This window comes from Helicoverpa zea, chromosome 6, assembly GCF_022581195.2.
Source record: "Helicoverpa zea isolate HzStark_Cry1AcR chromosome 6, ilHelZeax1.1, whole genome shotgun sequence".
Lineage (NCBI taxonomy): Eukaryota > Metazoa > Arthropoda > Insecta > Lepidoptera > Noctuidae > Helicoverpa > Helicoverpa zea.
This window is the reverse complement of record NC_061457.1, coordinates 3,289,486-3,315,757: the sequence shown is the minus strand read 5'-3', so window position 1 is coordinate 3,315,757 and position 26,272 is coordinate 3,289,486. Positions and strand designations below refer to the sequence as shown.

Genomic DNA, 26,272 nt, shown 5'->3' with positions numbered 1-26,272 from the left:
TAAATTCCAGAATAATAGTCAAAATAATCAGACACTCTCGTCAAACTTAGAGCAAACTCGAAGAGCAAGACTTGCTCTTTCTAGCGACTTGTCGCTGTTCAAATTAATGTGCAGAAAGCATTCTTTGGTAACATCAGTGAGTGGGGGTGGTGATTAGAAGCTTAGGGGCCACAAATTTTAATATGCGTGTTCCCTGCGGTCGAGTTACCATTGAGTTTACTGAGTGGAACAAGATATTACAAGACTTTTGAAGTACAGTCGACGCTATCGCCATCTGCTATTAGTTAGGTACTAGTTGTCAATATTGTATTACTGCTATATTTGCAGTACCTAGCTGCGGTAGTGCTTGCGTGAAACGAATCGTCTCTGTCATTGTCAACAATGTCAACTCAGCAGTTGTCAATGTTGTCAGTTTTTGTAAACGTCACGTCCTCATCGGTCACTGGCACTAATATTAAGTTCTTTCTCACAGAAAGTAGATTTCCCATTGAAAAGTAGTAGCGGAACCGGCTCACGTCATCACGTAGATTTCTTGTGTTCATGGTGCAATAGAATTATTAGTCACCGGCGCGTGTATAAGTTATTCATCACAACAACCAATTCTGTTAGCATTTACCGCTTGCTTACTCAGTGTCTAATAAGTTTTTCATCAACAAAGTCGCATTAAAATGAATCCGTGGCAGCAAGTAAGTTTTTTTAATTATTCTGTGTAGTTGTAGTAATGGCTTGGGTCTTTTGTAATGCACGGTGTTTAAATTTGGAATGAATAGCATAATTCGCAAGAAGTTTGGTTTCGGTAATTTGATATCGGTGCATTTAGAGAATCCACTGTTTTGTTTATCACAAAAGTGTATTGTAGTGCTTACAAAAAGAGTGAAAGCATAAAAAGAATGAACACCTCTTCAAATATCTCACGAAATGTTTATGAATTTTCCACAAAGTTCCAGCCCAATATTAAAAAAATAGGACACGTGATATTCTAGGCTGGTTATTATAGGTATCTAATTACATTATAAGGAAATTATATAAAATTACTGTAGATATTATAGCTTATCTCTTGAATGGTTCTGGGCATTTTACTCATTATAAATCTGAATTAATTTGGTTTATTTGTGCATAAATTATACAACAGGATATAAAACATATAAATTAAATTATTTTCAATGCACACACATTATCACAGCATTAGCTAGATGAATTGACATTACTTTTAATTTCCTTCAAGGGCCAAGCTGGAAACCCGCAACAACAACAATACTATCATAATATCGGATTCAGCAACGCAGCCCCACAATCATTTGGGAACCCATTACCAATGCCAGGATTCCCAACTATGGGTTACCCAGCACCTCAGCCTGGTGGCGGTCCCGGTTACCCCCAGGTACCACAGGGTTATCCCCAACAGAGCTCTGGATATCCAGGCCAACAAACAAATCAGGGTTATCCAAATTCTGCTCAAGGGTACCCGTCTCAGGGTTACCCACAAGCTGCTCAAACAGGGTACCCACAAGCTCAACAAGGGTACCCTCCTGCTCAAAGTGCTTACCCAGGGCAGGGCGGGCATGCCCAGCCAGGTTACCCGCAAGCTACCCAAGGTTACCCTCAAAGTAACCAGGGGCAATATCAGGGGCATCAACAGTATCAGTCACCTGCACATAGCCATCAAGCTTACAGTGTGTCATCTGTGCCTCAATATGAAAAGGTACGTTGAGCTGCCTTAACTATCCTTGCCACTTGGGTGTGCACAAAAGTAATGTATCGTAACTTAATATGATATAACGGTAATATATTTCAGTTTTATTTTACATACCTACATTAAGAGGAAATAAAATATAGCTGATAACGTAGCAATGTTAGGCCCTATTAAATTTTTTTTATTATAATTCAGACATTTTATGTTTCGTGATATCTGTGAATTTAAAAATATTGTCCCGTAACTACTAATGTGTGCTGGCCCAATGTGGTAAGGTATCGCTTATTTTTTTTATTCTTCTTTGTGCGAGAAGTTGTTTCTTCAGTATTAATTACTATTGCACTAATTTGATCAAAAGCTACTTATTGTGATAAGCAAAACAATGGCAGTTATGTGCATGGTTGTTCTGTAGTTTGCATGTTTTGTGTTGCTTTAGAAACTTTGTATTTGATTACGATTTATTACATTACTCTTACTTTTCCAAATTAAGCATGTTTTTATATGTCATGAACTACGATGCACTTAATGTAATGCAAAAATTAACTACACATGTATAAAATAAATTCACACATATATTTTTGTAAATAACAATGTTGCAAATAAGTAATTAGGTTTTTTTTTATTTACAAAAAGTCACTTTGAATTATTTTACCTTCTATGTATTTTTTTTTGTATATCTTGTTCCCTCTTTTCTTAGTCTAGGGATTTCTAGAGATGCAAGTAGCTGATATTTTTGAGGTATTTAAAGTACACAATGCTATGTAGTTTTAATATTATTGTATTTTTCTTGCATCCATAATAGTGTGAAGATTAAAGATAACATGAGTATACAAAGGCAAAGATGCAACATCTCAGATGCGTACATATGTGTACGTATAGTCTAGATTTTTTCAAGTTAATGGGAATTTATAATGAAATTAATTATAGTAAAAATTTTATGTCATCTAACTATACTTTACCTATTGGATTAGCGACGATACATAGCTAAGGGATTGTTCACACCAAACGTATTGTCCGCCGCTGACTGTGAGTATACTCACTGTCTGCCCCAGTGTGAACGTCGACTCAATCTGCAGTACGCGTACTCACCAAGCCGACAATAGGCTATAGCGTACGATGCGCTACATGTGTGAACAAAAGAATAGGCTCTTGTAGGTTCACACTAGATGCGTACGCTGAGCGGCTGACTATTCTACACATAAAGGGGCTCAGTATTTGAAGTTGCACTTAGTATTTTATAAACGATAAAACTAGCGTAATTTATTTTTTCAAATCAGACGTTTTACTGATATTTCAATTAAATGATGCGCATTCAGATAGTTGCCATTTGCGAAGCTCTAGAGGAAGACGAAAATAATAAAAAGAAGAGATTGTGGGTACATCCCTTAAATTTGAAGAGATGTTTTCTTGGTCAATTTCATACTTTATATTTCGAATATAGACTTTATCCAAATAAGTTCAAGAAATATTTTCGTATGACAGTAAAACATTCGATGAGTTACTATCTTTAATACGTTTAAGTTTATATAAAAGGGACACTAATTATCGACGTGCTGTACCGAGGCGCGGCGGTGCGTACGCGGCGGAGCGGCGCTATTCGGCAACTGCGTCCGCGTAGCCAATCCGCGTCCGCCGTGCATAGTCGCGTAGTAAAATAATCGGCCACTGAGAGTCAGCTACAACAGACGACGTAACAGCGTATAGTCGGTTCGGTGTGAACGACAATTTCAATATATATGGAAAAGCAATAAACTGCGTAACGCGCGCTCACAGTCAGCGGCCGACAATACGTTTGGTCTGAACGATGCCTAAAACATTTTTAAGCAATTATTGTATCTGCCGTAATGGATAGGCCCTTTATTGATTTCCAAAGATTTATAGATACAATCCAATTAGCCAGTAACATAAGAGCTCCTAGTGTTCTTAAAAAAAAGAACTCAGTTTGAATTCGTGACGAACATTATTGAGAGTAACACAGGAGGCTGACGACGTACCTACTTGTACTGTGACTCTATTCAAGGAACAGTTTGCTGCAATTACATTGTTATGCTCACTTCGTCTCTCAGTACATTTATCAAAGCCACCAACGATTCAGTCTTGGCATTGGTCCCCAGTACAATGGATGTGATCTTAAAGTACACCTTTGGTTTCACCTCTAAGCCGCACAACCAATAATCTACTCGTGTAATGGTGTTTAATAGTGATGTGACTGTGCTATTTCCGTTGGTTTGACAAAAAATATCGATTAATTAATATGTCCTCTGTAACATCGAATTCAAGTATGCGCAGTGCGTATAGAGCTTCAATGGGTATACGACGAGGATTTAAATCGTTTCGTTATACGGTATTTATTTTCTTTTATGTTTCAATGACGAATTTGTTCCAATTGTGTCATGCGCTTGTAAGACAATCGTGTTGCACGCATAACTAGAGTTAACAAGTGGAATTGTTCAGTACGTGTTTACGTTGTTAGAGATACTTATCTTTATAAGAGGTTCTGCTAGGTACCCACACAGCTGAAAGTCTAAATAAGCGATTCGCCTAGTCAAATATTGTGAACCGTTTATCGCATAGAAGTCAATTGCAAACCGTTTATCGTTGTTACTGACCTACTGGATACAAATAGTCCCACGATACAGATAATATTCAACCTTCATGCTTGCAACGATTAGGTACATTGTTAATATTAAAATGTCGATCATTTTACAAATCTATTGTATTTATGCATGATTCATTAATGTAATACCCAACGGTTAGTCAGATTTATATTTACAAAACGTAAAGAAGCTATTAAATAGGCGTTAATAGTGCATAACACATCTGTTTTAAATTCGATGCATTTTAGGTTCAATAACAATATTTGCTTTTCTTTATCTGTGTGTGTAACGCTGTTATGTTCGATGTTCTATCAAAGATGCACTAACACCCACGCAAACGCTATAATTTGTGTTTTGATTTTATCTTAAAACTAAATAATTTGCTGTTAGTCAAACAAGTTATTTGTTTTTTTCTTTGTATCTCTACATAAATAGCACTAGAGTCATGGCTGTACTTGTTTTTTTCATGTACCTAATAGGCAGTTTTTGCAGCTTTCGTAATCCTCATTATATCATCAATATAGAAACATTTCTTACACAAGTCATACTTTTAAAAGCCGAATCTGCAGTATCAACTTGTGTTTCACTCAACTTTTATTTTATTTTTCCATAATAAAAGTATCTTCCTTCCTACTTAACATTCTCAACCGCAGTCAAATACCCAGTATGACCAAAGTCTTTTTTCACAGACGAAGCCCACAGTGGTGCCGGTCAGCAATTTCGACCCTCGGGAAGATGCGGCAGTCCTTCGTAAGGCTATGAAAGGCTTCGGCACAGACGAGAAAGCCATCATCCAATGCCTAACGAGACGCACCAATGAACAGCGTCTGCGCATTGCCTTTGAGTTCAAAACCCTGTATGGAAAGGTGAGTTTTATATTTCTCTACAGTTCGTTTAATGTTAAGGAGAGCTAAGACTACGGCTCAAGTTCATCGACAGCTTTTCTTAAAGAACAGTTTATCTTAAAACAACTGTTTAGTTTGAAAATTGAATTAAATATAAAAGGTAAACAATAGTTTTAGGAAAACCTACGTTTATGTTGTCAGTGAACGCGAGCCTTAGTCTATTTGCAGTTGCATAAATGACGGCGCGTAAAAAAAGTTACCGAAAATAGGCAAGCAATGATGAAAGTGCCTACAGTACAGTTGGCGCCAAAAAGAAAATATAAGCTTCAGAAATAATCATAAAGTTCGTTTAGGAAAGACCCTGTCTGAAAGAAGAAAGTCTGTCTACACATTTCCGTCCAGTCTGGCCATAGTAACACATTAATAATAGTTTGAAATCGTTATGTTGTCCATATGGCTTATGTCTGTAATCGGCATAGTTCAAGGACTATCGCTCTAGACGTCTAGACTCATTCCAACGCTTTTATAAAATTATTAGATAAAAAATACTTATCCCGTCAACCTTCTGTCTCCATTGGTATGATTTACATCTTTACTTGTTCAGGGATCATAATTCCCACTTATCAATAAAAAAACAAAAGAATGATCTGCCTCTGTTTACCTTTAAAAGTACCTATTTGATAGGGAAACAATCCAAAAGTGCTGTACAATGCTGTTATTCTTTGTTTGGCCAGTCTAAGTCTAGAGTAGCTACAGTAAACGCGAACCATTTATCTAATTTTTACGTTGACATTTTCGTGCATTGTTTTGACTAATGACAGTTGGATAATTAGCTGACGAATATTAATGAATAGTAAAAGAGGAACATGATAGTCGTGGATATTCTACTTACAAAAGGACCTACCTGGGGCGCGATTCTACGAATTTTACTTAAGCTACATACGATTCACAACCGACTGAGATCCAATCACGACTCAATTACGATTGAAGCGTATGTGGCATTCCCTATTTTTTCTTTTAAATAAACGTTTTTATCCGATTCTGTGGTTCAATAATGAATCATATAGTCTGCAAAATATTTACGATCGCAATATGATTGTAGAGCAAACTACTGTAAGTATAGACCAAATGGCAGATTAATCTCAAACCAATCGAATGTCATTGGAATACGATTGGTTTTTTATTAGCAGCAGAATGCCCGAAATGGTTAAAACTGCTATTGCGATTCAATTTCTGTTCAATTTTGACATTATTAACTTAGTAGAATCGGGCCCCTGGTATGAAGCATGTGTTATCAAAAATGTAGTAGTCATGTTATCTACGATAAAGATTGATCGAAACTACTTTGTTTACATTTTCAATTAAGATAAGAGTTCGTATCTTTAATGTAGTGTTGTCTTCGTTATTATCAAAGCCTAATGATAAATCGGCAATGACAATAGTAACTGATTATTTCTTGTACTTTATGTTTTGATTACAATCAAAACATGAGCTTGAATAAATAATAAAAAGCATTCACCTACTATTTTTCATTGTTTACCTACATATCTTTCAGGCAAACTGTAACTAAGTTTTAGGCCAACTGTTCGGCATTTATTATTTAATACTTATAAGCGATAGGCCAAAAGTACAAACAATCTACATATGTATATGTATAGGATAATAATTACTAACTTTTTGTCCTTGTGGTATAGTTTACCAATTAACTAAAAGGCTGAGCGCCCATTTACTTATTAGCAGCTGGTCGCCTACAATTTTGTATTAATTAATTATGTTTGTTATCGTTATTTGTATGGAGGAAAGTATTTATTATAATATACTATAGTATATATAAGTAAAGTCGTGGTGGCCTAGTGGGTAAAGGACCAACCTCTCAAGTATGAGGGCGCGGGTTCGATCCCAGGTCAGGCAAGTACCAATGCAACTTTTCTAAGTTTGTATGTACTTTCTAAGTATATCTTAGGCTGTGTTTCGGATGGCACGTTAAACTGTAGGTCCCGGCTGTCATTGAACATCCTTGGCAGTCGTTACGGGTAGTCAGAAGCCAGTAAGTCTGACACCAGTCTAACCTGGGGTATCAGGTTGCCCGGGCAACTGGGTTGAGGAGGTCAGATAGGCAGTCGCTTCTTGTAAAGCACTGGTACTCAGCTGAATCCGGTTAGACTGGAAGCCGACCCCAACATGATTGGGAAAAAGGCTCGGAGGATGACTATAAGGTAAACGCGGGTGAAGTCGTCATGCCCCAATAGTCGTCAATTAATCTAAAAACATTTTTTTTTTTTCTACTGAACTTAAAATGGGCCGGTTTATATGTAAACATATTGTTGATATTATATTGCACAATTGAAATAACAATACGGGGTTTTAACAGTCACGGCTTCTAAGATATGTTATTTTAAACGTGTGTGCCCTAACAAAATCGTTTTTTCGTGAAGTTCAGCTGTCAAAAGTGAAACTCAGCACGTGGTTTTGTGTTTTGATTTACATAAATCCAGTGGGTTCTGTGGTATGTTTCTTTGTTTAATTAGATAGTTAAGTTTATTTGCTAACGATGTAATATGCAATTTGGAATACTTTTAACATAGAAGATATATTTTTTTAATGTGACATCTATTGGTACTTTAAAACTCCGATTTGACCCAAAACCCGTCAATTTTACAATTATTATGACGACTACTGGGACATGCTCAAAAGTTGCACCTAAACTCGTCATAATGAGGATATTTTGTGTTTTACAGTACAAAATGCAAATAAACAGCGAATATCGGGACTTTTACAAAATTTTTAACTGTCTAGAACAAACATATTTAAGATTTAGACTAAATTTGTTCATAAAACTGAGTTTCTTTTAAGCTTTTTCTTAGGGGTAAATTTTACTCTGCTGGTTCTAGATACACGTACAACGTACACAGTCATGTTATTCAATTCAATTCATATGTTTCTTAATGGTTAAATCCCCTGTTTTCTATAAGTATGCACTTTCTACGAGTGTTTTTTTAGGTATATATTGGCCGCTGTAGGCTTCCGCCATTCGATTAAGATCTAATGCTTTGGGTACAAGTAACTCTAGCACTAGCCTTTGTTTCTACTACGCTTGGATTACAATTTGTGGCAAGCAAAAATTTACTGTTCTTATAGTTATCGGCACGAATCTTGAGCTCTGACCTTCGCCTGTGAAGAAGTAATTTATTGGGTCCCTTTTGTGGTATGAAGTGAGGCGCGGGGGCGGGTTAAAGCGGTGATTGGCCCGCAGTGCATCGCGTCATAGCCGTCACTCGGGATTGGTCCTTTGCTAATAAATCACTTCTGCGCAGATGTAGGTCAGAGCTCAAGATTCGTGCCGATAACTATACACTATGCTTTTTGTTCGAAATAACTGCATGTCGTCACGCGTATTGTACCGCGTCTCCCTAACGTCCCTAACTAGTTTTGACGCAAAAAATATTAAAATCAGTTTTAAAACTAAGATGACATAGCTTCCATCGCTGTCACTTCTTTGCCTGTCGTATTCGATATTGATGGGTAAAGAGTAATCTTAAGTAAGATTTTTTTATTTAAAATTGTATGTATTTAGTGATTGCATGATCGTAATTTTAATAGCAGATCATGACTGAAAGAAACTACAAGCAAGAGGGCCTTTGAAAATTCATAAAAGCTGTAAATCAAGGGGCCACACACAACATCAGATGCAGCAAGAAAATTTAAAACGCCCTTTTGAGACAACTTTAATGAAAAGGTGACGCAAAACCGACGATTATCCCTGTATAAAATATACTATAGAAATGAACCCAAGGGCAATCCCCGGTTCTGCACTAAACTATTTAATTGCTAGTTAACTGTGGAGGAAAACTACTTGGGCTATTGCGTTTTGATGTTAGTGGATTAGGATATAGGAAACTATAGGAACTATGGCACCTGGAAAAATATTCGTGGTGGCCTGGTGGGCAAAGAATCAACCTCTCAAGTATGAGGGCGCGGGTTCGATTCCAGGTCAGGCAAGTACCAATGCAACTTTTCTAAGTTTGTATGTACCTATGACACCAATGACTGTGTTTCGGATGGCACGTTAAACTGTAGTTCCCGGCTGTCATTGAACATCCTTGGCAGTCGTTACGGGTAGTCAGAAGCCAGTAAGTCTGACACCAGTCTAACCATGGGGTATCGGGTTGCCCGGGTAACTGGGTTGAGGAGGTCAGATAGGCAGTCGCTTCTTGTAAGGCACTGGTACTCAGCTGAATTCGGTTAGACTGGAAGTCAACCCCAACATAGTTGGGAAAAAAGGCTCGAAGGATGATGGTGATGAGGAACTTTTGCACTTGCCGGTGACAATGGCTGGGCCCCCGGGAATCAGTCACTGAATAGCAACCTGAGGGCAATAGGGATGGCATGGGCGGCTGAAGGGTGAGGATACCTCGGCGGACTTTAAACGCAGAGCACGCGCTCCCTGTGGGTCCAGCATCACCGGCCTACTCGCCACTTACCACGAGGCACCTACTCTCCGAGCAGGGCTGCTAACCTTGCTCTAGCGACTCCACTCTGGTCGGCCAATGAGGTAAGCCAAGAGGCGGGAGACCTATCCCTCGTCATGCTTCACTCCGGCAGGCCGGAGATGGGGGACAGTATACTCTCCCTTGAGCACTCGGTATACATAGCCTCGCGGGGTCGCTACTCCCCGTCATCCACCTCAGATGCCCTGCGGGGCTTATTAGATATTATTATTATTGGGTTTGAACGCTTAGTTGTACCTAATCATAAAATTTTTTTGATTGATACCTTTAAGACAGTTTGAACTATCTATAGAGATTTTTGCAAATCGTACTAAGCATGTGCTAAGCAGTTCAGAAGTTTTGATGAATGACAACCTTACCTGCATATTTATGAATGTTAGTAATTATTTCGCGGAAAGCTATATAAATGAATGTGGCTTTTATTTTTTGTGAAAACTAATTATTTTATTTTACAATTTAAATATTTTAATAGTAATTTATTTTACTCGTGCTACAATGCACATGACTGCATGGTTATTATGATTAAGAAATACAACATATATTTTATAGACTGATTTTGTGACTGCGTTTGATGGATAGGAATATAAATTAAAATGCAACTATGTATCTGTTTTATTGAATACCTGCTCTTCTAACAGATTATGACCTGCTATTCTAAATAGGGATTTGGTCTTTTATCTATCTACTAACTAATGTTTCAAAGGTACAAGTATGCTTAACAAATTCAAGCACAAAAAAATGTACTTAACTTGAACTTTATGTTCAAGAGCAGAGAGTTCACATTAGCATTAAAAGTTGACGAGTACTGGGAATATTTGACGAGTATCCGTACAAATCAGACGACTATTGGTACAAATCGCCCTTTTTTTACTTTTGCCTTAATAAGTATATAAACCCATTAAAATTATTAAAAAAACCGGCCAAGTGCGAGTCGGACTCGTGCACGAAGGGTTCCGTAAATTACAGTTAAATCAACCTATCTCAAAAACTATAAGAGATACTTTGATCAAACCAAAAATCGTTGAAAGAGTTAATTAGCATGCATCACCTCTATTTTTTTTAGAATTTTATACCCCGTAGTTATAAAAATAGAGGGGGGGGGACATACTTTTTACGACTTTGAGAGCTGATATCTCAAAAACCGTTCACTTTAAGAAAAATGTTTTTTAGAAAACTTTATATCATTTTAAAAGACCTTTCCATTGATACCCCACACGGGTATGTACATCGAAAAAAAAAATTTCATCCCTCAGTTACATGTATGGGGGGCCCCACCCCCAATTCTTTTTTTTACTATTTAGTGTCATATTTTTGTAGCGGTTCATACAACACATATTCCCATCAAATTTCATCACTGTAGTACTTATAGTTTCCGAGTAAATCGGCTGTGACAGACGGACAGACGGACAGACGGACAGACGGACATGACGAAACTATAAGGGTTCCGTTTTTGCCATTTTGGCTACGGAACCCTAAAAACATTAGTTACTTAGAATAACGAATAAATACTCTATCACGTCATGCAAAAATTTTCATTTTCTATTGAATATTTAACACACAGTAGCGCTTCAAAGTCAGTGATTTCCGAAATCCGACGAGTATTGGTACGTTTACCTTAGTATATAAGTATAGGTACTCATACCTACATAATAGTTAGCTACTATAGTAAGTTCAACTCAGTCGTGCGCGCGGCCCTATGTGTGGGTAACCCTTGTACATATACAGTGACTTTGTGTGCGTGACAAGAGGTACAGTCGGGTACAAATACAGTTATTTAGGGGTTGTATACGGCTGTTTAAAGTACAGTTATTACGTAATTTAGTTTATTTATTTATAATGATTCTGTATCGCTACTTGAAAAATCAAATGATGAATTTTCGGATTCGCTACTTTCACCAATGTTAATTATAAATTCTGACTCCATGTCAAAATGTCTATAGTATTCTTCTTTTTTCTTTTGTACATGTCGACAAGAATTACCCAACATCCCTTCATCAATTTGACTTAAACGTTCATTTATGAGTTTCATTATTTCCGTCTTATTTTGGTCGACATTATGCGAAGCAATATAATTTTTTAAAATTCCCCACACATTTTGTTTCCATTATTATACTAAATTATAGGTCTTTTACATTCTTAGTCCACACATTTATTTATTGTCCGCGTACCCCGAGCTAGAAAATATGTAAGGAGTATTTAATTCATCTTAGATATTTCACTTCATTTATATCTTAGATACTGTCAATGTCAATTTGAAAAGCCGTATGAGAAAATAATGATAAACTGTAAAATGTAATAATAAAAAGCTTTGAATGTTGTTTCATTTTTTTGAAACGCTACCTGACTCCTTAAAACATTTTCTCCGTGAAGAACTAGACATTTTCGTAAACGACTGTACCCATAACAAAAAGCGATGAGAACACGTCATGCTCGGACGACGTTACTGTCACACGAATGAAAGTTGTATATTTACAAGCCGACGCACACATAGGGCCGCGCGCAAATCTGAGTTGAACTATCTATACACTAACTTACAAAAATTATGTAAGTATAGTAAGTAGGTAAATGAGACGAAGAAAATAAACAGTTTATTTATGAAATGATACTTTTATTTTGTGAATGAGTACTTTACGTAAATGCGAATTAGAAAATCGTTGGCATTCCTCCAGTGCTTGAAATTAGTTAGGTATTTATTTTAACACTAGGCGCTTAGCATCGGAGATATATACAACTGGTTTATTTTGGGCCTAACATATTTTCTAGATATGTTTTTATGTGATTTATACAATTACCTTATGGACGTCCTCATTATTCTATGCATCTGTTAATTTGTTTTGTATGTAGAGGTAGAATTTTGACATGAGCCCATCATTAGCCCCATATGTGGTGTGTCAAATTGCTATCTCTAGTCAGCAAAACAACAGATAGAATATGGGAATGGCCGTAAGTACGGTAGACCGCACATCAGTGGTAACTGTCATGCACCTTAACTCAATAGTAATAAGTACGATTTTCCTATAAAACTGTTACCACTGACCTGAAGTTGACTGTACAAGTAGGTAAGTATATCGTATTTAATCACCATTGTTACATTGGCCTCGGTCAATGTATAATTAATATAATTATGCACTGGTGCCCCAGTAAACGCGATACGTGCATATTTGAACAAGGAAAAATATGTTTTTTTTTTTCCTTAAATGGAAATATGCAAAGTTTTTAAGATGTAAATTGAATATGCAGGGAGTTTGAGTTTGGTAGGTTTACTAGGTAGCTCCGCTTTCGGATGGCACGTTAAACTGTAGGTCCCGGCTGTCAGTGAACATCCTTGGCAGTCGTTACGGGTAGTCAGAAGCCAGAAAGTCTGACACCAGTCTAACCAAGGGGTATCGGGTTGCCCGGGTTACTGGGTTGAGGAGGTCAGATAGGCAGTCGCTTCTTGTAAAGCACTGGTACTCAGCTGAATCCGGTTAGACTGGAAGCCGCCCCCAACATGATTGGGAAATTTTTTTTCTTGTAAAGTTCTTACAAGTTCTAGCTGACGTATACATAGGTAACCCTCGTTCAAAGCTCTCAGTACGGTAAATAGAAAAAATATCTCAGAGATATAAAAAAAATACAAACAAGACTTGAGTTTGGGAAATAACGTCGGAAGAAGTCGAGACCCGATGTCACCAGTATTATCGATTTCACGTCGAAAACAAACATCGGCTTCCCCCGATCATCTATCGAATTTATACTTATCATTTCCCAGCCGAAAACCGGCCGCTGCTGGACAACAATTTCATCCTCCCCCAAGCTGGGACGATTTGCCCGTACTCACAGCGCTGGGCATGCGTGTTGGCGAGCGCAGTGTTATACACAACAAAAGTAAATAAGCTATGGTAATTTTAGTCTGGTTTTATGGCAAGGAAGGACAAAGAAACGTTTTTGTTCTGTTTGTTGTTATTATTGTTGAAGAACAATTCAATAAGGAAATATCAAATTATTTTGTAGACTACTGATAAAAAAGTCGTTAAAAATAGCACATATTGAAGACACAGTCATATAGTTTAGCTGATTAGATACAGTTATTAAAACTAAGATTGCCATTCAAAAAAATTCCTCATTCAAGTATAATATCTTCATTATTTATAAGAATAACCTCTTACTTACAAAGACCCAACCAGACAGATTTAATCGATCAATTTGCTTCGCGAATTTCTGGCACCAAGTTGACATTAGGCACCCCTTGATAGATGACAAGGTCTCATCGATCGCCATTCGCTGAAAGTTGTAAATACGCATGTTTACTTGACCATTCGTAGAAAGAACTCTTATATTAGTACCTATAGATAGGCTTAAAGGCTAGATAACCCTTTAGCTAATAGGCTTTCTGTAGCATTTGTGAGTAACTGTGTAATTTCATTAATGCTAATGGTTAATGGTCATTGGAGTAACTCAAACAAATAGCTGCTTCGTGTAATCACTTGATTTGAAGTTTTTTGGAAATTATTATTTTGTTGCTTAGGTAAAATGATTGAAAAGTCAGAAAAAGAAAAATCTACTTTTATGTTACTTCCTCGAAATAAAACCTTCCGCTACTCGGGTCATCCATAAAAGTTTACTACGTACACAACAAAACTAGTTACAAGTAAACAGGTCGATATTTTGGACTTCGGAACACCTCCCCTAGGATATAATACTATTATGAGAATATTCGTTTGGGTGTCTAGTATTGTCGTTTTAAAAGAACAATGCACTTATGTACTCAACCATTTCTCTCAACAGGATCTCATAGCAGACTTAAAGAGTGAAACCAGCGGCAAGTTCGAGGATCTCCTGGTGGCCCTCATGACTCCTCTGCCCCAGTTCTACTCGAAGGAGCTGCACGATGCCATCGCGGGCATCGGCACGGATGAGGATGTCCTCATTGAGGTCATGTGCACTATGTCCAACCACGAGATCAATGTCATCAAGCAAGCTTACACTGCCAGTGAGTATTTCTTTTTTCTGACAGATTTTTTAGGGCTGGAGGTCGTGCTGATTGTCATTTGTTTTGTACCGTGAAGTCAGGAAGAGGTTGTAACCACAAAATTCGAAGATGAAAGTTAATTTTGTGTGTGACGCTCATTGAAACACTGAGATCAGTGAGATCTTCTCTGACAGGTAAGCTCACCTATTTCGAACAACGAAGTCTGCAGTGACGTACTCAGGGATAATGTAACCGTACTGAAATCTATTCTTGAAAATGAAGTGTCGTAGCTGTAAATAAGGATATACACTGATGTAAAGGCAGAACTAAATAAAGTCAAGAAATGCTTGTTGTATTTTGCTATTTCTGTGTCATTGTTGATATGAATAGTCATGCATATCAAGAGTACATTCTTACTTATCTGAAGAATGTTGTTGTCAGTTATTATATTATTTATGAAACCTTGAAGTAAAAGTGCAATAATTGATTGAGCACTTTGATAAATTACATGCGCTAGCACTTAAGTTTCTAGTAGGAATCTAAAGGTACTTATGCATACAGGACCTTGAAATGACTCAGGTGTTATGCGTGATAAACATACATGGTAGGTATTGGTTCCAATTAATGTTTGAGTGAAGTACACAAGGCACAGAGTATCTACTTTAATATACTGAAATTTATAAGGTTACCTATTTTAAATCACCTTAAAGTTTTCTTTTTGGGCATAGAGTGATGGTCCACTTTATAGGTTCTCTTTAAAATGAGACTTAAACATGACATGGACAATTTTTCCCGTAAGTTGAGTAACCTTATCGGCAACATAATTTTAATGGTCGTCATAATATTCCATTTGTTAAAGGACATTGGGCAGATTGGTATACCCCACCAATAGCGATGTCATACATATCATTGGATAGGCCTTTTTATGTAGAACAACATTTACTATGACAGCTTTGCTGAAATGTTTGTCCGTTCTGAGATATAGATCAAAAACTGTGCAAAAGTTAAACTAAAGTTAACTTAATAATATATTGATATCTCAAGCTTTTAGAGGAAAAACTAAGTTCCACTAAGTGTAAGTCTCCTGAGTCCTACTTGCTGAGCCCGTTAGGGTCCATAAATGTTACTATTATTTAGCATTTCAACCTTATACAGTACCAACTGGATATTGGGCATGATGATAAACCCCACCAATAACAAAGTCATACATATCGATGGATAGGTCTTTTTAACTGGAACAACATTTACTATGACAGCTTTGTTCTATTGTTTGTCCGTTCTGAGATATGGCTAAAAAGCAATGCTAATCAACACTGTAATCTGATTTTCTTTGAAAAATAACACCAATGTCTTTCTTTTAATTTTTTTTTTATAATCATTATGTAAGTCGTGGTGGCCTTGTTGGTAAAGAACCAACCACTCAAGTGCGCGGGTTCGATTCCAGGTCAATGCAACTTTTCTAAGTTTGTATGTACTGTCTACCTAAGTATATCTTGGACACCAATGACTGTGTTTCGGAGGGCACGTTAAACTGTAGGTTCCGGCTGTCATTGAACATCCTTGGCTGTCATTGCGGGTAGTCATAATTCAGTAAGTCTGACACCAGTCTAACCAAGAGGTATTGAATTGCCCGGGAAGCTGGGTTGAGGAGGTCAGATAGGCAGTCACTCCTTGTAAAACACTCAGCTGCATTCGGTTAAACTAAAAGCCGGTCGAATCAATATTTTTATGTACTTTAGAATAGGAAAGATTTAATGATCATGAGAAAGAGAAACTCTTGTCTGAGTAACACACATGTACAGTATAAGGTGGAACTGCTAAATAGGTATTGTAACAAATGCAGACTCAGTAGGTATGCAGGTACTTAGTACATCGAAGACATACATAGACTTTCCTTTAAACACTAACAGCCAGTTTCTTCATCAAAAGTTAAAGCCAAAGTAAAAGTCAAAGTAATGTCTAAAGTAAAAGTAACGGTTAAATTCAATTTTTCTATTAGTTTTGCTGTCACTTTAGCCTTGAAAAAACGTATTTGACCGTTACTTTTACTTTAGACATTACTTTAACTTTAACTTTTGATGAAGAAACTGGCCGTTAATCTGCATTCATTTTAAGTTTGTTTTTTATCTATATCTCAGAACGGACAAACAATAGAACAAAGCTGTCATAGTAAATGTTGTTCCAGTTAAAAAGACCTATCCATCGATATGTATGACTTTGTTATTGGTGGGGTTTATCATCATGCCCAATATCCAGTTGGTACAGTATAAGGTTGAAATGCTAAAAAATAGTAACACTTATGGACCCTAACGGGCACAGCAGGTAGGACTCAGGAGACTTACACTTAGTGGAACTTAGTTTTTCCTCTAAAAACTTGAGATATCAATAGATTATTGAGTTAACTTTAGTTTAACTTTTGCACAGTTTTTGATCTATATCTCAGAACGGACAAACATTTCAGCAAAGCTGTCATAGTAAATGTTGTTCTACATAAAAAGGCCTATCCAATGATATGTATGACATCGCTATTGGTGGGGTATACCAGGTCTCATATATTTGTGCCCATTGTCCTTTCATTTGCCTTTTTGGTCAACAGAAATGCATGATGTAACTTGTATAATTGAATCACTCTTTATTTCCTCATATTCCATGTGATTAGAGTTTTAAGTGGAACTACTTAATGAAAAATAACTTATACTTCCTTTTACATAATACGAACTGTAGCTAAGGGGTTTAGGCATCATACGTTTTCCTCAATTGCACTAGATCTTGCGTCTCGCTCAAACTTTTAAACGGTCAGTGGTGTGATGTCAGCTATCGTACGACAGCTGTTGACTTTCGACCCGTGTCGTTTCGATTAAAAGTTACTTTAATCAATTGACTTTCTACAGTTCAATTAATTGATTTACCAAGCTCTCAAAATTGTTACCTTTCAAAAATAAAACTAGGTCTAGGGTGGTTGCTGTGTGTAAGAACGAAGCTATCCTTTACCCAGGACCGAAAATGCACTCTTCAAATTCTATTAGTAGTTTAAAAACTTCCGCTCCGCTAGTTAGAGGTCTGGACCCTTTCGCACTTACCAATAAGACGTCGGCAAATGAATTTAGAATCGGTCAATACCAGTTTATTTACCACAAGAACCCGTATAATAATAAAACAGAGGATACAACCAATCTAGAACAATACACGATTGGTATGAAATCGTGTGAATTGGTGTAAAACTTGAAGTTTCTCGCTCACTCGTCCTCATACGTGTGATGTTACATCTGTGATGTTACATCTAATGAATGGTTTCCTTCAACCGCGCCTAAAATAACACCGTTCCTGAGTTCCGATTCACTACAATTGTACTTGGCGTTAATGGATACGATGAGACCATTGTTAATCCTAGGTATTTCAAAATCTGCCTTACCTAACTATTTTTACTAGTGTCACAATTGTAGTACTACCCCACTTCGTCTCTCCCTCGTCGTCTCTCGTTTCGTCTTCTATTTTAAAACTCGCCATACTATGGCAATTTTTAAAAACGTAAATAACAATGAAATAATGAACTAAAGGTGAACGATATGTTGTTTTGAAATTGGTTCCGTTCTTCGAATCAAATTCAAAGAAAACATTCCGGTGTTGTTCGTATTTCGAAAATTCGTATCGTATAATTAGATCTGCAAGATTAATGCAACTAGTTCCAAATAACTTTAGATATTTCAAAAAATATTTTTGTGTTCGTTATCAAGACGGTTCTGCATTCTTTCAAACGATATCAGGCTGCCTTGCTTGCCAGACGCGTTGGCGCTGGTCCAAATCTATATTATCACAGAATCCACACAAAAAAAAAACCTCGTTCGTCAACACTACAGACTACAGCTGTGCCTAATGCAAACACTGATAAAAACCATGTTGTAGATGAATGTCTTTGCTTTGATTATTGCAATTAAAATCTCTCTAACATCAACCTGCATGCTAAGATGAGTATCGTCACCTAACCGATGATTACTACTACATAATCAAGGTCGTTACGTGTTCTTCCAGTAAGAACCATCCAAAGGGTTCCGTAGTAAGTGTACTACAGTAACTTCATAAAAAATACAACAGTTACGTATAATGCTACGTTCACACGCGCACCGCGCAGCCCGGCGGGCAGCTTGGCGGGCTGCGCGGCGCGCAGCCCGTCGCGGGCAGGCGGACATTCTAGCTGTTCACACGCGCGCCGTCGTATTAGTCAGTGCAAGAATGGCGAGCAGCGAGGATCTCGGTGTTGTTGCTGTCATAGCCTTTGGCTTAACTTATTTTTATTGGAAAAAGAATCAAAATGATGAACGACGTTAACCATTCCGCCATGTTGTAATCTCCGATCGTAGCGACTTTCTTAGAACGTTTAATCGTCACGAAAGCGCAGGAGAGACTGACTGCCCGCGCGCGTGTAAACAGTCGCCGGGCGCCCGCACATTCATCCTTTGAACTTTGCCAAAAAACCGACACTCGACCGATTCGCGGCATTCACGGGCACGGGCGCGTTCACGAGCTCGGGCGTACCGTTTACACGCTCGTGAACGTGACTGTGCCCGTTGAATGTCGATTTGAACGCGCGCGTGTGAACGTACCATAACGTCGATTATTCAGCAAGCCGGAACAATATTTGGATCGAAGCCAAAAATGGATGTTAAGTCACGGTGTGACGTCACTGAGGCTTTTCGGAGCCTATGTTATGAATTGCCTGTTTTTGCTTAATGGCCTGTCAAAAGTAGCCTTGGATTGCGTGTTCGGACTTCCAATCGTTTACAACAATTTGGTTAACATTGCCTTGTTATCTGCGTAAGGAAAAGCGACCTGTTGTCATGTGCTCCAAATGTATTGTATGGAAAAAAATATGTTAAAGGGGTTAAGAAGACTAGTTTTCTTGTCTTTTAAAATTGGAACAGTAAATATAATGTAACCGGCCTATATTTTTTTTATGTTAGCTCAGGCCTCCTTTTCATAAGTGGGAGTGGGTCGTAATCAACTCACTGTCCGAGTTAGGTCGCGTAAATGAGAAATGTAAGAATGATTAATTAAGTAATGAGCAGTTTCCTTTTACTTTGTAACATGCAAACCTTTGTGGCTATTTTCATAGTATCTGATTAATAGGAAAATAAAGTGAATAATCTCTCTGGGGGAATACCCACATTCCTTAGTACGACAGATTTAAAATTCCCAGTATATTGACGAGGTGGGCAGAACTCCAAGTTGTGACGTTACTTCAAGAAATTAATTCTATAAAATAAACAAAGCATATAAATAAACGATCATTATTCATACATATTTCTTCGATTAAAAAGACATTACCTGGAAACTAGATACATTTGGCCGCCTAAAACAAAATACTATCAGTTTTAGCATACACATTTTCTAACTTGGCCATGGTCCAAGCGTTGTGGATAAAACCCACGTAAAATTTCCCTTTCACAACCTTGTTTTCTTATCGATTTCGTCTATATCTCTGACATTTCTTCCACAAAGGGTATTCATTTGACTGTCCAGAGTAGAACTAGACTAATGGCCCCTTGACCTCCAAAATCAGTCAACATGGAACCATGTCATTGTACTCGTGATCTAGTATAACATTTATTTTTCCCAAGAAATATGACTCCTGCATACAAATAAAAAAAGATCAACAATCATTGTTCTATACTGAGTACAGTCTTTGTAATCATGTCGCATACACCTTTGTTTTACTTTAGACTGACGAAGTGACGAAGAATGTGCGAAAAGACGGGTGCTCTACTCAAGCGTGCATTTTAAGTCACAAACGGTCCCAGTCACAGAAAATAAAATGATGATGGAGATATCATAGCATCTTTAGTTCACCCGTAACTGATCGTTTTGGTCACACTCGCCGTACATATTTGACCCCGTAGACGACATCTGATCGACCTGCCATATGGCAACTCCGTTCATCTTTCCTTACTCCGTGGTCCCAGTTAATTCAGTTGTGACTTATTTGCTTTAAATAATGCTTAATTGTTTTTTATTTTCTTTCCTCAGTGTACGGAACCCTCCTTGAAGATGATCTGCGTGGTGACACATCTGGGAACTTCAAGAGGCTGATGACATCACTGTCTATGGTAAATATTGTGTTTGTTATAGCTAAGTGGAGATTTGGACGAAACGTTTTCACGGTCGGTTGGTTTGACTGATGTTATTGTATTACTCAGACAGCATGTTGCCAGCCACTGTTTTGTGTAGACACAAGCATGGCTCACCCACTTTCGAGAGATAAAACATCTATATATCTAGAAAAAATACTGTTCTCTTGTTAAGAGAGTTCTTTTGGAGGGTATGAAAGAATTACTTGGTCTTTTAAATGATAAAAAATGTCTATCCATGCTTGGTTGTCCTTTTATTTGAAAAGAATAAGTGAAAACAACTAGAAAGCATTGAACCAAAGTAATAAAATCTTTTTGTGTAATTTCCAGGGTAACAGATCTGAGGACTTCCACGTTGACGTCGACAAGGCTAGGGAAGACGCCAGGAGTTTGCTTCAAGCTGGTAAGATTTTGAACCTTATGCCTACAGAAATAAAGTCACAAATAAGATTAGCACTAAAGAGTTAGTAAACGTGATATATTTTTAATATGCTAATCAGTTTAAAACCCAAAAAAAAATACTTACTGATTTTGGTAAAGACTGACCTAAAGTTAAATACAGTGTGTCTTAATTTAATTTTTTATCAGTTTGTACAGAAAAAAGTATCAAGTAGCGTTCACAACAACTTCTTATAGTAAACAAGGCCGTTTATTTTTAAAATTATCGCCCTCAATCATGTGCGTGACATATACGGAGGCACAGAAAGGTGTTAATTTTATGAGATGTACCTTTAATATTAACTAGATGAATATGTATATGAGTATCATGACCACAAAAAAGTTCCACATATGGTATTAATTTTCATGGCAGAAGGCGGATCAATTTTCAATAAAAAAAAAAACATTTGTGTGCAATAAACTAAAATGAGAAAGCGTGTGTATTTCAAAACAAATCAGAAAGCGTTTTAGTTTTTTTTTTAATCCGAATCTATGAACAAATTTTAATGCTGCAATTTAATGCGTCTGGACGGATGCGATACTCTTTCCTTATCTGTGTAGTGTTATATTTTTAAACGTATTTTACATGTGATTTAATATTTTTATATCATGCATGCTTTGTACGAATCTGTACAAAACATGATTCAGTTCTAGAATCACAAAAACACTGCTCGCGATGTCCTTGTGAAAATAACAGACAAATAGGTACTAGTAGATCTCGATTAAAAGCAACTGTTGCCATTCGTTCTTTTGTAAACCAAAGTTCAAGAGCATTCAACTATACGCTATGTGTATACAACAAACTATTATGCATGTGAGATGGGTAAAGTGAATAATTGATGGTAATTTGAGCTTCCAAATTATGAATTTTAAGTTGTAACAGCTGTTAAGCTGCTAATTAGGTTTAACCAATTAATGTGATTCTCTTAAGTAGTTGTTAAATTGAACATGGCAGATATTTAATTGTGTCACATTATAATTAAACACAACAATTGAGCTGTGTAAAGTGGTATTTAGTCCATGATATATTATGTACAAAATAAAGATAAATACAAATCGTAGCCTGAAACGGGCATGCCTATTATAATATTATCTATTTTTAATAGTTTACGCAGTAAACTTAAAATATTGATTTTTTTTTTCGATGTTCTATTTTTCTACGAAGCGCTATTGAAAAGTGAACTATGATCTCATCAAAGCCGTATTCCCAAAACTTCTGCCCATGACCTCAGCATCTCACTGTTAGTTATTTTTAATAAATGGTTAACGAACTACTACTCATTATCTGTTAATCATAGCTAATTTAAAGTTCATGATTCATCTTAAATGTACTGAACCTCTGACGTATATGGAGTATAGTATTACTCATATTCTTTGGAAATACCTACGTTAAGTTCGTTTGAATGAGGTGGCATTGTTTTTATTGCAACACTAGGAAGAATCATTCTTGTCTGACGTTTGTTTGACACGTCACGTTAAGTCTTACATACGTCACTAAATAAATTGTGTAAACGAGGCCACATTGTTTTTATTGATACAAGAAAGATTCAGGTCTTTTTGTTTCAAATAGGCCTTTGAAGGCTCCTATGATAGCTACGTCACACTAATTGCATGGTTCCAAAAAGTTGGTCTCATGGAGAAGAGCCGGCAAGAAACTCCATAGACAGATTCTTGTCTTGTATACGTCACTTAATAACATGTCTTTTAATTGAGGCCACATTGTTATTGCACAACAAGGATGTGTTGTCTGACGTAGGTATATGTGTGTTAACGCAAACATACGTCACTGAAAAATGACGTCACAATTTCCCACGCTGAATTCCCCGTATAACTAAAACAAATGAGAGTGAGTGATGTTATAACGTAGAGTTCATGTTTATTTATATTTTTAGTCCGAATGAGTCATTGGGAGTGCGCTGACCGATTGCTGTTTTTGATCGATTGGTATTCATGTGTACTGATAAGGAAAGGCTTATCAATACATCTTTTATTTCGGATATTACGCAATATCAAAATTACATAGCACATTAATTTATTTGCCCGTTATTCCTATCAAATTAAAATTTATTTTTCATTTATTTATACAAATGTACAGAGGAAATTTTTGCACAGCGGCGAGTCTTTAGATATTGACAAAAAATATGTTTGATCTTGACTTGTTTATTTCCTGGCTTCTCATCAAGGTCGCGCTAAAAAAAAGATTTGTACGAGTAATACTGTTATTTACAACCGAGTACTAAACAAATAACATTACCAAACAAAATTTTATAACTCGGATAAACTGTATTTTAATAAGCAGTATAGTATAGATATTACTTTTCCATTTAGCTCTTCCTAACCTCGCACAAATAAACAACAGGAACACCAAGCTTCTCCCAGCTATTTAATAAAATATTCCCAATGAACATAGAACCTTACATAAAGTTGAAAATCTATTGAAGGAATTTGACAGATTGTAGTACATTTATCTCCCCACTCAGAAACATTTAATGATTACTTAAGTCACTCCTTAGTGACGGAATGTCATACAAATCCTTCACTAAGGAATGGCTTAAGTAACCATTAAATGTCTCTGAGTGGGGAGGTTATCTGAGCTTCTAAACCATTAAGCGTCTGTACTTTACCTCGATAAAATGTCACCTAGTTAACCCTTCACCCTTTCCTTTTCCAGGTGAACTGCGTCTCGGTACGGACGAGTCTGTGTTCAACGCCGTGCTCTGCTCGCGCTCGTTCCCGCAGCTGAAGGCCATCTTCCAAGAGTATCAGTTCCTCACTGGACATGATATTGATGACGCCATCAAGGCTGAGTTCTCCGGTGACCTTGAGAAGGCTCTGAGGGCTATTGGTGTGTATCAAAGCTGGTTAATATAGTGATTTAAGGTGCTAGACTACACAAAATGATGATTTAGATTGATTTTTGACTGATGACTGCCAAAATTAGAATCACGGGTTATATTTTTACAATGGTTTCTCATTTATACAAAGAAATAAATTGAATTTTTTTTTGGTGACTTGGACTCCTACTAAGGCTCTGATGGGTGATTTATTATAAAGAGATATAAATGGATGTGTTGAAGTTTTGAGTGTTACTTAAGTCAAACATAATTTGTTTCATTGTATAAATGAGGGACTAAACTTACACATGGCAACACTTATTACAATTTAACATTTCAGCTATCGTATTAAATCAAATCAACTGGTTACCACTATGACCAATTTTTGGAGCAGTAGCTTTTAATGTTTTCCAAACTGTTCCGCTGATGGAGAAAGGACAAAATGGGGATTTTCATTTCGTCCACACCAACCTTCCCAAAAATTGTAGGTATTTTAGAAGCTCACAAAGACACAAAAAATTACAGCATTCTTAATATTATTCTTTCTAATCCTCAGTGAAAATCGTTCGCAACAAGCCCCTATTCTTCGCGGAACGTCTCCACAAGTCGATGAAGGGTCTCGGCACCAACGACCGCCAGCTCATCCGCGTCATGGTCACGCGGAGCGAGATCGATCTCGGCGATATATCCGACATGTTCCAGTCCAAGTACGGGGAGACGCTGCAGAGCTGGATCGAGGTGGGTTTAATGTTATTTATTTATAGTGAAAAATGGTTTTAGAGTGTTTAAAAAACAGTCACAAGAGTTGACTGATCGGAGGTTAACCAAAATCTGGCGGAGTTGGTCCCTGGATAGGTGGCTGGTGTCACTAACAAATGCCTTCCGTAATGTCCGTTTTGGATGATCCCTGCTATCTGTAGTACTTCTTAGGCATGGCTACCAACTAGTTAATTCGTTCGTATAAGCAGTTGCTTCATGTTTAATGCTGGTTCTTAGATGCCCCCGATTAGACTGGGTCCTTAGTCTATACTAATATTATAAAGAGGAAAACTTTGTTTGTTTGTTTGGTTGTAATGAATAGGCTCAAAAACTACTGGACCGTTTTTTAAAATTCTTTCACTATTCGAAAGCTACATTATCCACGAGTAACATAGGCTATATTTTATCCCGGTACGGGCAGTAGTTACCACGGGACGCGGGTGAAACCGCGGGAAAACGGCTTGTAAGTAATAAAGAAATGCTTTTGTCTCAAGTTTGTCATAGTGAACAATAAAATCAAATCGTAGGTACTCGAGAATTAAGCTATTATTTCGTCATATTGTAAAAATTACATAATGTACTTTTTGACAGAATGATACCTACAGTCACGTCTAACAATGTTCTCATTTTAATATGTAATATTTCTTTATTTTCCAGGGTGACTGCTCCGGCCACTACAAGAAGTGTTTGTTGGGTCTCCTGGGCCTGTACTAAATAACCAACACCAGCCCTCGGCTTATAAAGTACATCAATATTTAAGATTCATACATTTTATCTCAAACTCCATAGTTATTTGATGTCATTCACATTTATTTGTAAGATCGTCTGAAGTATCTCAATGTTTTTTAAATGTAAGTTTTTTCTATACTATTTGAATGTGTCTATGTATGACTTTATGCGTCAATTAGCCTTTTAAAAGTTTTAATCGATCTGATCAAGTTTCTAATTGAATTTAGGCGAAATGTTAAGTGATTGCCAAATATTAAGTACAGGCAACAAAATCAAATTTAAATATTGTTACAAAATTACATTTGAAATCGCATAAAAATACTTAGCTTTATTAATTAAGCTACTTTCATATTTCGTATGATTATTCCATAGTGTTCTTTCATTACTACTATTTTACCTGGCTGCCGAGAAGGGTATGTTTCATAATACTACATAAAATATTCGATTCATTCGCGTGATCTGATAACGAAAAATCTCAGCAAAAAGTATTGATATATTTATAAAATTATTTAAAAATTATAAATATTATGAAGAGTACGACTTTTTGATATACAATTGTTTATTATTGGATATACATAGTTTTTGTTTTCATACTTACATTCTTAATGTAAACGTGCCTTCGACTTATGATGTCTAAAGATTATAATAGTACCTCTTTTAAGAGTAATTAATATTGCCCCACATTTTTTCATACATTTTTATAATATACGTACAAGAAATATTTTGTATGTTATAGATGTAGTTCTTGCAATGTTTAGTTTTAAGTCTTTTCACAATATCTTCAAGAAAAGTTTTT

The 26,272-nt window shown here is 36.7% G+C and overlaps 1 protein-coding gene across 4 annotated transcripts; it reads left to right on the top strand.

Moving 5' to 3' along the window:
• The first annotated feature begins 408 nt into the window (after nucleotides 1-408).
• Nucleotides 409-25,490, top strand: LOC124631124 (annexin B11-like). 4 transcript variants are annotated; one of them, XM_047165311.1, is made up of 9 exons: nucleotides 409-686; nucleotides 1,226-1,702; nucleotides 4,980-5,156; nucleotides 14,411-14,615; nucleotides 20,616-20,695; nucleotides 21,047-21,119; nucleotides 23,826-23,999; nucleotides 24,545-24,726; nucleotides 25,405-25,490. In XM_047165311.1, the coding sequence occupies exons 1-9, from the start codon at nucleotides 669-671 to the stop codon at nucleotides 25,459-25,461; spliced, it is 1,443 nt and encodes a 480-aa protein (XP_047021267.1). In that variant the 5' UTR covers nucleotides 409-668; the 3' UTR covers nucleotides 25,462-25,490. The 4 variants fall into 4 exon arrangements, with proteins under 4 accessions (XP_047021267.1, XP_047021268.1, XP_047021271.1 ...); XM_047165312.1 differs by having other exon boundaries at nucleotides 411-686; nucleotides 1,226-1,381; XM_047165315.1 differs by lacking the exon at nucleotides 1,226-1,702 and having other exon boundaries at nucleotides 413-686.
• Nucleotides 25,491-26,272: the final 782 nt, after the last annotated feature.

Excerpts from the sequence above, each read along its gene's own strand:
- LOC124631124 (XM_047165311.1), top strand. Across the intron at positions 1,703-4,979 it reads CTGTGCCTCAATATGAAAAG|ACGAAGCCCACAGTGGTGCC; the intron begins GTACGTTGAGCT and ends CTTTTTTCACAG. Across the intron at positions 20,696-21,046 it reads TGATGACATCACTGTCTATG|GGTAACAGATCTGAGGACTT; the intron begins GTAAATATTGTG and ends TGTAATTTCCAG.